The 13,262-nt window shown below is 42.4% G+C and overlaps 1 protein-coding gene across 5 annotated transcripts in view; it reads left to right on the forward strand.

The window, feature by feature from the left end:
* srgap1a (SLIT-ROBO Rho GTPase activating protein 1a) overlaps positions 1-13,262 on the forward strand; it is a 50,637-nt gene that overhangs the window by 23,440 nt on the left and 13,935 nt on the right. For 3 of the 5 annotated variants that reach the window (XM_035664900.1, XM_035664899.1, XM_035664898.1), the window contains exons 8-17: positions 1,544-1,741; positions 2,314-2,398; positions 3,558-3,585; positions 5,001-5,106; positions 7,149-7,209; positions 7,921-7,998; positions 8,232-8,366; positions 10,327-10,432; positions 10,601-10,825; positions 11,970-12,049. In XM_035664900.1, coding sequence (XP_035520793.1) covers positions 1,544-1,741; positions 2,314-2,398; positions 3,558-3,585; positions 5,001-5,106; positions 7,149-7,209; positions 7,921-7,998; positions 8,232-8,366; positions 10,327-10,432; positions 10,601-10,825; positions 11,970-12,049 — 1,102 coding nt within the window. The other 2 variants (XM_035664901.1, XM_035664902.1) reach the window with 2 other exon arrangements.

The following is a 13,262-nucleotide window of genomic DNA, read 5'->3' on the forward strand; positions in this document are numbered from 1 at the left end:
TTAGCACTGAGGTCAGGCTCACTTAATAACTAAGAAATTGGGTCACTACCTTTGATTGGGGGTCCAGACCATTAAGAATAATTAGGAGAAATTCCAGCTGTGTCTCACTCAGGCCCCGTTGACCTGTGGTGCCCCCACCTTTTAAAATCACACAATTGAGCTGCGGTCGTCACAGCGCTCCACTCTCCCCCACAGTCTCTGTTGAATGAAGAGGAGCATTTTGCAGAATGTTTCCAGAGAGGTGGTTGTTGGTGTTTCTACATCAGCATGGCCTCTTTCCCTCTGCAGCTTTTCCACATCAGTGAGTCATGCTCACACTTGACAGCCTCGAGACTCTTCCTCCTTGTCTGTTTGTCTCTTTTATCTTTTTCTCTATTTCTTCATATTCCTTTTTCTTCTTGTTTTGCAAATACCCCTAGCCTATATGGCTCTATATTGATATTATTGTAGCAAACTGTGCTACAGTGAAGTCAGTGAATTTGAAGGATTAAACATCAGGCAGAATGGCCACTGTGTTGACCCTTGACTGACCCTGACCCTGGTTTTAATATATTTCTATGTATCATCAAATGTAGCAAATGAAGTTGCATATAATGACTTTTTAGCCATGCTAGTGCATGGCTCTGCGATTTGTTTTTAGTGCTAATAACAAAATGTTAGCATCCTAACACGATGAACACGGTAAACATCATACCTGCTTAACATCAGCATGTTAGCATTTTTGGAAGCGCTGCAAGCTTGTTAGCATGCTGATGTTAACATCACTTTTCTCATAAAATTATGCATTTTCTTGTCAAATTTATATTATAACAGTATTATTATTAAGCAAATTACAACTTTATTTTTATAACCTCATTTTTCATCTAAATATTAGGAGTTTTATCTCAGTTCTACCCAACAGTGGGTCTAATACTCCATGGGACCATCACATCCGTTTACTCAAGGTTCTTTATTTATAGGCTACACAATCGATGTGTATCTGCTCTGGTCTCTTAAACCTTTATGGAGCCGTTACAAACTCATTTGCCCTCCCATTTGTTTATCACATCCTCTGTCATCCTCATCATATACTGGCCACAGTCATGGCCTGCAGCACTTGCACTGGCTGAACATCTTTCGCAGTAAGCGGTGGCGCACGCTCAGCAAAGTCATGACGTTTATAAGCTCCGGCAGAAGCACTCCTGTTGACAGGAAAGAGGCGGTTATGGAAATGAATCTTAAAAGCCTGCGACTGAATGTACCATCTCCAGCCGGCACTGTTCACCTCTGGCCCCTCTGAGTGCATGCAAATTGATTGCTTTGGCTGGGAGTCATGTTTAAGGGCTTGTGGATTTTTTTTAGAAACGTGTGTCTTGTCAGAAAACACCAGAATTTTTCAGTGTCATGGGATAGCGAGAGGTTTTTAGGGAGTGTGATGATACAAGCTGATGAGTGATGGTAACGTTGTGATAGTGAAAAGAAGACATCTAGCTTTTAAGCAGGCTAGTTTTTTTTCCGACCAATTCCTTAAATGTCTGTCCCCCGCCATCCCTTGTGTCTCCAGATCAAGAAGACGTCAGAGGCCACCCTGACCACCATCCAGGACATGGTGACCATTGAAGACTACGACGTGTCCGAGTGTTTCCACCACAGCCGATCCACAGAGTCGGTCAAGTCCACCGTGTCGGAGACGTACCTCAGCAAACCCAGCATTGCAAAGAGGAGGGCCAACCAGCAGGAGACAGAGCAGTTCTACTTCATGGTGAGGGGGGATGTGTGGTTTAAGAAAAGAGGCTGTTGTTGGATACAAGTGAGCAAATACAAAGTGGAAAGACTTCAGAAATGTCTTTTATTTCTGTTTGAAAATAGAAATAGATCTCTCTTATAGACTTTCTTTGATGGATGGGTTAGCTTTCTATACTTAGATGTTTTAAAAGTGGTGAAAATGCCAGATTTCTCTTGTCTGATTATATAATAATAGCTGCTACAAAAATCTCTCAAATGAATCTGAGAATATGAGCTCAAAGCTTTTATCTGGACTTTAACATGCTTAGTCTGTGCATGCAAATTTGAAATTTCTGAATCTTATGTACCAAGCTCTTTTGAAATCTTTGATCAGCTGGCAGAAAGGCAACTCTCCCAAAATATTTCCATTTTGTAAGGCTAACTGCTATCCTGTTCCAGTCTGAAGATGGACATGCTCTGATAAAAGCTTTAAAAAGACTCTCAGCGTGTCCTTTGCCCTTGGCTTTCTTATCACAGATTGCTGTCTTAAGAACGGGTGCTCTGGCTGGCACTCTGGGCCGCCATGTAATTACTCTCAATTCTCCACAGAAATTCCGGGAGTTTCTGGAGGGCAGTAATCTAATCTCCAAGCTGCAGGCCAAACATGACTTGCTGAAGAGGACACTTGGTGAAGGTACAGTCACGATCCCTGTACTTTTATTCTCTGCTCTTCCATTGTTCCTGTTGTCAAACTGTGACGAGCACTTGCTCTTGAATCTTGCCTCTCAATGTCATATCCACTGTCACCAGTCTGTGCATTGCATTCCTCCAGCCAAAAATATTAGCCGTAATCAGTGTCCAAACATCCAACAAAACTAATAATTTGTTGCTGAATTATTATTTATTATTATTTTCTGCAGTCCTACTGAATAATTTAAGTGGTTTCCGTGGCAAACTTCCCATTGTTTGCCTGCTTTTTCCACTAGTAAAAGCTCCTAGATGGTAATCTGGGTTTTAGCCAGGCAAGCCAGAGCTGATGGGGATTGTGAATTTGAATTATCCGTCTTAGTGATTGATTTGGTCCCAACTTAACAGTGCCATGTATTATAGTGGTGGCAGTCATTACCCACGCGTTCTCCTTATTCTACATTGGTGGGATCTCCTCGAGGCCTTAGCTAATCTACCATCAACCCAGAAGAGTGTCTGTCAGTCATTGTTCTAACCAGCAGTCGTGGTGGTCTCAGTCAAACTGTCCACTTAATGAGTAATGAAGCTGTGTGCTAACGGGGAAGAGAAAAGCCTCCTGCTTCTCCCACATGCTCCTTAATCATATTGTTGTCAATGATCTGAAGTACAGTATGAGTCACTCAGACACACAGACAGGTCAGATCCTGTTCATGGGAACAGATGGCCACACATTCGAAACTACTCCTGTTCTCCAAAACCATTGGGAAGCTATTTTGTGCTTAATCTTACTTTGCCTGTCCAAACTTGTAGCTCTGTGTATTACTATAATGATTAGTGTGTCTGTGTGCCTACGTCAGTTGTAAACATACAGCTGTGTGCTGGGTAGATGTTTGTTTGTACTGTAATTGTAATGTAGCTAAAGTGTCGCCTGTAGAAGTCTCTGTGCAAGCTATGAGCTCTTGTGCGAGTGTGTTTGTGTGCGTAGGTGTGTGTATGGGTTTTGTTTGTGCTGCTCAAGAGGCCAGCGGTTGCGGACAGATGGCAGGCTTCAAATGCTTCACCAGGCGTATGCAAAATGCACCGCAGGGACCTCAGAGACAGGTCCTGGCATGTCCACACATCTAACTTCCCCTCACGTCTCTTCTCTTTTCTCTCTTTGCCCGCAGGCCACAGAGCTGACTACATGACCACAAGGTAAAGTACACCCTCACACTTCAGGATCTGTGCATATTCAACATGCACATCCAGTCCACTTTCCTTTCAACAGTGACAGAAACGTTCATGAAGTGTTGCAGCTCATCAAGGCGAGGACAGTTCGCCCCAGGAAATTCTCATGGGACTCTGTGACCATGAAAGCTGAGTCCATAGTTAGACTCAGGAAAAAAAGACCCTGGAGAGTACTGAGCAGATGTGCCGGCCTCCATGTTTTCTAAGCCCAACCTGGTATTGTGTGGTGGGGTTACTGTACTCGCCATTCCCATCTGTACCATATGTCAGACCTTTAAAGAGAGTGAGAACGGGTAAAATGGAGAATGTTTAGCCTACGAGAGGAGAGGAGAGTAGAAATGATTTGCATGAAATTTAAAATGTTTTAGCATCAGTTTTAAAGAAACACAAAGGAGGAGCGAATAAGAATCCTTAGTTTGCATCATTTATGTTCAGGTGTGGAATTAACTTCTTGAATATGCTCGCATTATTGTGAATATTTTTGATCACTAATTGTAGTGAAGCTGCATATTTCACTTACATTGGATTTTACTTTGCTACTTCTTTATGTTTTACTAATTATACAGGTCTTTATGAGCAGTATAAACTGAACAGTTTTGGAGCTTCACAGTGTGAAGTCAGTCAGCAAAGAAGAGAGAATATATTTTACTTGGTCATCTTTTTTTGTTATTTTTTTATAATCACAACAATATAGGTTCAAGATTATTTTGCCCCTACCGAACTGCTAGTAAAAGGTCACATCCAACACTGTTCTCTATTCTTAAAAGAACCTCAAATGTTTGAAATGTGTAAAATCGGCTAGACTAAAAACTCAATGTAGAAAATTATTGTGAGTTTAATCGACGATGAAACAGTTTTATTCATATTGCAAAGATGTCATCTTTTGTGTTGGCATGATCAGACATTTAAAACAGCTTCAGGGCTTTCTAGCACAATAATTCTGTCTGACTGAGAAGCAGAAAGTAAGTCCTGGTCTCTTTTCATCTCAGTCCTACAGGTCACACGAAGCCAAACTGCATTAAGTCACACAGACACACATATCCACACAAACTAAGAGGCAAATACCCCGCAGGGCCTGTCATGAGGTGGCTGCTGACACATACGATGCTCCCAGCGGGACTGATATTTCACTGGCCTGTGATATCTTGTGGAGAAAGAAAAGACAGGATTATACAGAAAAAGTTCATTCACATGTTTCAGCAGTGTCTGAAAATACCCTCATTCACCTGTCCATCATCTTGAGTCGGAGGGTTTTAAAGATCAGTGAGCCTCAACTTCAGTTTCAGTTTTTGAAGGACATAAAGGTTATTGGAGAATAGATAAACCCCTCTTAAGGGAAAGCTGCATTGTTAACTTATTTTGCTGCATTCTTTGTATTCTAGACACCCCAATGGGCCGCTCAAAACCCACACTGGCACCCGGCGGGCTAGACCCCGCTCTGTTTTTAATGTTAGGTTATTTAATGGCAATTTGGAGTCATTTATCAAGGTACTGATTACCAGTCTGCCCGCTCGACATTGCTCCTCCTCCTATCTATTTTCTGTCTTGCTCTGGCTTTCTGGCCATTTTGGTGGGTTCCCCCAAAGCATCTTAGCTTTGATTTATCTTTTACCAAACCAAAAAAACCTCCAACATATTTGTGCTAAGATGGATTTTGGAAACCTTCCTCATGAGTCATTGAGCGCTGGCGTTCTGCATCTGAGATAAAGGGTGGCACTGATGGATTTGGAGGGGTGCAGGAGGAGAGGAGCGGCAGTTGGAGGGATAAATGTTTGTCTCCATCAGCTCCCCTGACTCACTGCTGACCTGGCATCACTGGGCTGCTCTGGCAGAGATACTCTCTCTTGCTCCTCCAAAGCAAGAGCGGAGGCCAGTGAAAAACAGCAGGATAAATGGCAGTCAGGGAGCGGATGCCAGACTGATAAGGTGTTGCTGCCTCCCTCCTCCGGCCTCTTCACTGCCTCTCACTGGTGGCCGTGTCCAGTTCTGCCTGGTCCTGTCCAGTTCCTATTGTTTACTTTCGGGTTTGATGCCAGCACAGAGTGGAATGAGGGATGCTCTCTTGGTAAAAGCTTTGGTGGGCAGCTGCTGTGGTCCTAATCTGGGTCTTGCTTTTCTCTCTCTTTCTGTCTCTCCATCTCTGGCTCTTGCGACACTTCTCTGTAGCCGCGGACGACGGAACTCACACACTCGACATCAGGTAGACAACTTGAAGCATCTTGGGGGGGCCCATGCTGCTTGCCTGCGCTCATTTCCTTTATCTGTCCCGCCTTAACAACATTTTATGTTTGTCTATTTCTTGTATTCATTACCTGATTTCTGTGATTAGACTGAGATTGACTGACAGAAAGGTTGCATCAAATTGTATCTTTAGTTTCATTTATGAAATCCCCAGTATGAACAACATTTCCAACTTCAAAATTGGTATTGAATTTATGTGATATAAAGCAGTCATCCCCAGTCTCTCATATCCAAAGGGATAGAGTTACATAATCCTGCTGCACCAGACCCGTGCTTCAACCCTCACGGCTCCACTCCAACGATAGATAGTCGATTTTGGCATGGGCACAGTGTTTGGACCGTGTGTATACCCCTGAGGGCTGTAAACAGATCCACTGTATCATTAAAAGCATGTACTGAGTCCCTGTGCAGCACTGAACTGCAGGAGCAGCTGGCACAGAGGCAGAACAAGAGTGCGGTCCACATTTAAGTGCATGAGAGGAATGTGTTTTCTCTGAAGGAGATGGTGCTGCTCCTCTCATCCCACCACTTCTGCCCTGAGCTCCATATCGAGTGTGTGGCTCTTTAAGATAAGTTCTTGTCAATTTAAACACAGGGTGCACTTGTTAGCCAGCATAACAAGTATATTTAGCAACACTGTAGGTGCCAGTTGAAATTTGTTGGACAACTGGATTGTACATGCTTGTTGTAGCTAGTGAGTGATTTTTGTGAGATTTCATAATCTGTTATTTTCGGAGACTGGGCATGAACAAACAGCCGGTGTCAGTCAACTCAGTCAATCTCAGTAAGATCTCAAAAAGGTAACACTTTGTATCTTAACCTACCATCTTCACGTACACTGGGTGTGCATGTTTATATACTTTTAACATCACTTTTCATTGACTGGTTTCTGTTAGAGCCCGACCAATACACCAACAGGCCGACACCACCGGCCTATTTTTACATCACAGTTATATTGGCTATGATCTACAATTTTTTAGATACACAAAAAGAAATTGCAGAGAATTAAACGGCCATAATAAATATATCATATACATTTGATACTGCACAGTTTACTTTTTACTTCAATTACATTTACTGATCAAAACTTATTGTATATTTTAAAAAAGCAATATCAGCCAATATATTGTATGTGGATAATGTAGATTGGTATTATTCTCAATTATTGATATTGATAGCATTCTCAAAACTCCAGTATCAGTCGGGCTCTAGCTCTTGTTTATGTAATACAAACTGCAAATTATACATGATCTGACATTTAGGTGTTTTTGTTTTCTTTGCTTTTAAAGGACTCTGGACAGGCTATCCCCCGTGTGGTTGAAAGCTGTATTCGCTACATAAATCTATATGGTGAGTTGATTGTTGTTGTAGAGTGTATAGACAAGTCACTAACCTGCCTCAATTCCAAGTCTGTCTGAAGTGACACTTCATTGATGCTAAATGTTTGGGCGTGTACATAGTTTTTCATGTTGGGGTTTCAGTGCGTTCCACTTCAGCTGCAGTCATGGGAAAATGCAGATTCCATCCTGTTTACAGCGGCACAGCCTATTCCACCCAGCTTCCCAAGCATATCGTGAGACAAACAGACAGTTCAGCCTGGCACAAGTGATGAGTTACAATATTGTTTTTAATGCAGATTGAAAAAGACTACATGAAAGAATGTAAACTCTTAAGCACATAAGATGTGACAGTAGTGAAATCTCAAGGTTTCTACGCCCGTCCACTGCACCTCTGATGATGTGCAAAGAAAAATCTAAAAGAGACAAATAGCAGACTAATTATGCTTCCTCCTGACCCTTGACCTCTCCCCTTATTAAGTCCTAATCCCAGCTGGAGGACACTTAAGTAAAGCTTGATTGCGGTCTCCCCGACTCATTAATTATCCTTAATTAGAAAAGTGAAGGGGCTTAACGGACAGGATGTGCCTCTTTGGTCCAAATAAAGTAGGCTTTATTTGCTGAGTGTGGAAGTTTCTTTTTGTGACCGTCAGAGCGGACCTATGAGCATGTTGAGTGTGCCTGTGGTCTTCCTTTACCTTCTGTACCCTCTTTCTCTGTGCAGGCCTCCAACATCAAGGAATATTTCGTGTATCTGGATCTCAGCTGGAAGTCAATGACATCAAGAACTCATTTGAAAGAGGTACAAGATGTCTGTTTAACTATATTAACCACATGTCTTTGCCTCATTGTTATTAAATCCAAATGTCTGGTACAATTAAGAACTAATCATCACACATTGTATTGGCCATATTAAGCCAGGCTTTTTAAATTTTTAAGAGGGTATATTCACATAGTCTTAAATAATCACATAATCATGTGCATTTTTAATAATTAAGAACGTCTAACTGACCTGCTCACTTGTCTGTGTCTTAGGAAACGACCCTTTGACGGATGATGAGAATAATCACGACATCAACTCGGTGGCTGGCGTTCTCAAACTTTACTTCCGTGGTCTGGAGAACCCTCTTTTCCCCAAAGAGAGGTTCAATGATCTGCTGTCCTGCATCAGTAAGAACACACACATTTTACCTTAGTTTCAGTGAGGTAGTCTTATTCTGAGTGCATCTCTTTGTTATTGATTGTGGCATTTTCTATTGAATCTTAATTTTTTCTCATTCAAAAGGCGTAGTCTCACTCAGATGGATTGTGAGTTCTTGCAGCTTTTTATGTGATTCTGTCAAATTAGCTCTGTATGTGCTTGCATAGCACATACAGTGAGAAAATACATTTCCCCAAACTGTGTCTAGTTTTTTGGAGTACGTCATTCTTTAAAATTACACACTTGGCACCGTCTTTAGTGTTTTATCATAAGAATGGTTCTGACTTTTTTTGGACACTTGTTGATACTACTCTGTGGTATTTAGTTGAGTACTGAAAGGATTATTATCTGTCATAAGTGGCACAAAGCTGGCCATGCTTACAGGACTGTGGTAGAATGTTAAATGTCCACAGTAATGAGCAGCGTTGGAATCCAAAGCTGAATCTACACTGAAGTCACAGAATAGTCACATTGTCATTTTACTGCGAGCCAGTTCACAGATCAGTCAGCTCTTTGTGTGGCTTGTTCTGATCTTTTAAGACATTACTAGAGGGACTTTTAGGCTCTGTTAAATAACAGTTGAACATGCACAGAGTCACATGAACACAACATGTGCTGTAATGCCTTGTGCAGCTATGTGTGCCCTGTACTCTTGTGTGTTTTTATGTTCATGCAGGGTTTGGTGTACTTGCGAGTGTGCAAAGTGTGTCTGTGTGTGTTTCCTGGGTGTACTTTTACACATTTGTGCAGAATGAGTGATGGGGATTCCCTGTTTACATTCCCCAGCTCAACATGCCAGTGATTGCAGTGTGGGCTGAACGCCCAGCAAGCTCCATATTAAAAACCCTCTGCTTATTCCATATGGAGCAGCTCAGCCCAGCTACAAGATCACTTTTCCATTTAACTGCTCTCAGTTGACTGTGTTTTTTTTTTCCACCAAAGCAGCGTTCTGCAGCTACTGATATCTTTCATTTTAGAATTTGCAGCAGGGATGTTTTGCGCGGGTGTGCTCACACGTGTGTTTTTAGGTGATGTATAAACGTACATTGGAGTAGATCTTTAAATAGTTGCTTCGGAAGTGCTCAGGAGCCTTGCAGAATCCTAGTTAGGTATTCATGAAAAATGAAATACATCACAAGTATCCCAGAAGCCCAAATCCCAGATGGCTCAAAGTGGCTGGAGGGTGACAGGGCTATTTTTAGCATCCAGCAGAGCCCCAGCTCAGCCAAATAAAATAGGCTGCTTCAAAAGCCACAGCAGAACAAATGAGATAGTAATGAAAGACAAAAAGGTTGGCATTCTCCAGCATGTTGATGTAGCACAATATGAGAGGTTTTCAATTCTTTCATTTAAAGTTATTATAATGTTCCTGTAATAAACATGTTGATTGAGAAAAAATGACTTCCTTTGTGGGTAATGTTCTCATTTCTGCAAGGCAGAAACAAGGAGAATTGAGCACTTGACATAATGTTTTTTTGAGAGACGCTGTTTTCATTAAAAGCAGGAAAATCTACACACCAAGAGTGCTGACTTCTTCCTCTGTGGTGTCAGGAAGACCGGCTGAGGTGAAGGTCACCACGACAGTTGTTACATTTCCTGTAGCCTCCACACAAACATTTTATATATTACTGCATTAGTAAATCTGTGCTGGTCCTCCAGAGACTTACAGTAAATCTGATAAGTAATTGGCTCAGCTCCATTATACTCTTGTGTTTGTATGCTGGGACATCGTGTGGTGATAATCAATATGTGGACCTCATTGATAGATGAGTGTCTCAAATGTACGACTTTGCAAGGTGATGTGTTTGACGTGCAGCAGCGTTGGAAGGACGGAAAAGGGGTCTTTATTCATTTAACAATATTGTCTTCTTGTATTACAGCATATTACTGTATCATCATTCCCTCTCTACCCTTCTTTTGCTGCCCTAGGAATAGAGAACCTGTATGAGAGAGCGCTGTACATCCGTAAGATCCTCCTGACCATTCCTAGATCAGTCCTCATTGTCATGCGCTACCTCTTCGCCTTCCTCAACCAGTAAGTTTATACACACAAACTAGTAAATTCATCTTTATTTCACTCAGCACGTCAAAAAATGAGATCCTGTTCCCAGTGCTATGTCTTGTCATTCAGCATTGTCTTGATCTCCTTGTCCCCGTCTCTCTTTTCCTGCCTCTCTCCATCCATCCACCCTCCTCCCTCCAGCCTGTCTCAGTACAGTGATGAGAACATGATGGACCCGTACAACCTGGCCATATGCTTCGGCCCTACACTCATGCCCACACCAGACAGCCAGGACCAGGTGTCCTGTCAGGCCCACGTCAACGAGATCATCAAGACCATCATCATCCACCATGAGACCATCTTTCCTGATGCCAAAGAACTGGATGGGCCCATCTATGAGAAGTGTATGGCTGGAGGAGACTATTGGTGAGGAATGATGCATTTAGCTGGTATCGCCATTGTTTAATTATCCAAACATTAAGTCATTCTTTAGGTCAGGGTCCAGTTTCTTGTTAGATAGGCCCAAATGACTTTTCGCAAATGGTCTTTCAACTTCTGATCCCTGTCACCGGTGTCTGAAGGTAAAGTTGTGGGTTATCCAGGATTAAAAGTGAAGATGGAAAGCATTCTGATGAGGTCACTTCATGCAGCTGCACAGTTTTACACAACGAGATGTAGAAGAGTCAGACAGATGCCAGTGCTTACTCCTTTTTTTTCTGTGAAGGGAACAAAGGCATGCAGCCAAACCTACTTCCTTAGGGACTCACTCGACATGCAGGTATGCGTGCACGCTGCAGCTGTGTCAGTAGTATGTCAGTGTAGTTGATATGAGTAATTACACACACCAATTACGCGTCTGTGGTTAAGGAACATGACAAGGTAGAGTATGTTTCATCACTGACTTTACAAGGTGGACTTTTTTCTAGGTGAGACAAGCTGAAACAATCACTTTAATTACCATGATCACAGCAGGAGGAAAGAGAAAGGTCACCTGGCAGGGAAAGGATGATTAGATGAATTGCAGCACATAGTCAAACAGATCAAATCTGAGGCCCTATGCCAGCTTCACATCTGTAAGCAGTGCTTATCACTTGTTTCTTCCTCTCTTTATCTGTCTCTATTTCTCCCTATGAATGCCCCCATATCACTACAGGCTGACAGGGATTTATCCCTGGCTAGAGCTAATCAGCATCTCAGCACGACCATGTCCCCCCGGCAAGACACAAGATGCCCTGGGGAGATTTGTTGTCTTTTCTGCCTCCCTTTCTTGCAGAAGAGGAGGTGGCTGGTGACATGTTAGTATGGGAGGAGACACTGAGTTCCTGGCAGGGGTAATCTGTTGATGTGTGTGTGTGTGTGTGCGTGGCATTACTGCCAGCTTTCTCAGCACGATGCCAGAACAAGACCATAGAAAAAGAGGCCCAACCACAGATCGAGGATCTAAGCCTCTCACAGGATACTGTCAGTGACCGCTATTTGAACTTCCTCTTGGTCTTATTTGTAAATAAAGGGAAAAACTACAAAGCAGAACGAAGAACATGACTCTGAGTTTGCTTGTTGTCCCCCACAGTGAGAGCCCCTACAGTGAGCATGGAGCCCTGGAGGAGGTAGAGAATGAGGGAGGGACAGAGACGCACACCAGCGAGGACGGTGAGTGACAATAAAAACATGTACGCGTGCATGTACTACGTAACTGCATGAACACTTGTTAGATTATGTGTGGGACTTTTGGTTTTCCACCAAACTGCATTTTAAACAACATTAACCACTGAACATTACATCCATTGAACTTCACCATCGTGTTACACAACACATACGCTCACAGTAAAATGCTGTACTATCCCGTCCATATGCTGTGTCCAAAGCTCTCCAGCACGTCTGTGGAAACGCGAGAGTTAAACCCAGCTCTCTGCAGCTAATCCTGCCTTTCAGCCTGTTAAATGCAGTAACCTTGAAGGGCCACGGAACTGGGCTCATAGTGATGGACGGCCATTCATATTCTAATGGTTCTGCTTCTCCTTTGGGGCCTCAGGACACTTCCACATCCCCTTTTTACAAATCCCATGGTGGTCTGCACCCATTGGACCCACTGGGAGAGAAATCTTGTTTCCCATGGGTCATAGCCTGCGTTAAAATGTTCAGATGCCTTGAAGTTTTTTCATTACCTTGTGAAAATGTAGTGTTATAGTAATTTGTAAAAGGATAGCAAATGTATGTAGTATGTGTCAGACTCGTCAGATTTTAATGGCATATCAAAAGATATTTGGTCTGTGTTTTCTCTGTTTAATTACATTTACATGTGTCCAAGAGAAATATGAAGAAATAAAATAAAACACCAGGCTCAAATAGGCACTGGAGAATACAATAGACTCTCAGACAGGGTGGGATGCAGTAAATTTGTGTGATTATACATGTGGTCCTTTGTTTGAGCAAAATGGATACCGGTCGGTCTGGTCCAAATCAAATAGTGACAGAGTGAGTTGAAACCAAAATATCAGCCGGGGTCAGACTGTTGCTGTTAACATCCAGCAGAAAAGACAATAAAACTTCAGCTCATTAAAAAATGATAAATATCCGAGAGCTGACCAGATGTGGTGGAAAAAAGAGTCGACCTATAGCTAAGCAAAGTCTTCGTATTTTACCTTGGTAACAGACTTCCCTAAACCTGTTTCCATGGTGACAAGAACGGCCCGATCCAGTCTCCTTTTCACACCCAGAGATGATTTTTAGGGGCTCCCTGTCACCGTTTGTCATCAGTCTCCATAGACAGAGTTTCCGAATATGGTTGATTTCCTCTCATTACATCAGCTGTTAATCACTGTGCTTCCAAATTAAAGTCATCATCTGGATGTCCTTTATAACT

Source organism: Morone saxatilis, unplaced genomic scaffold (assembly GCF_004916995.1).
Source record: "Morone saxatilis isolate NCDOM2014 unplaced genomic scaffold, NCSU_SB_2.0 Contig2, whole genome shotgun sequence".
Classification (NCBI taxonomy): Eukaryota; Metazoa; Chordata; class Actinopteri; family Moronidae; genus Morone; species Morone saxatilis.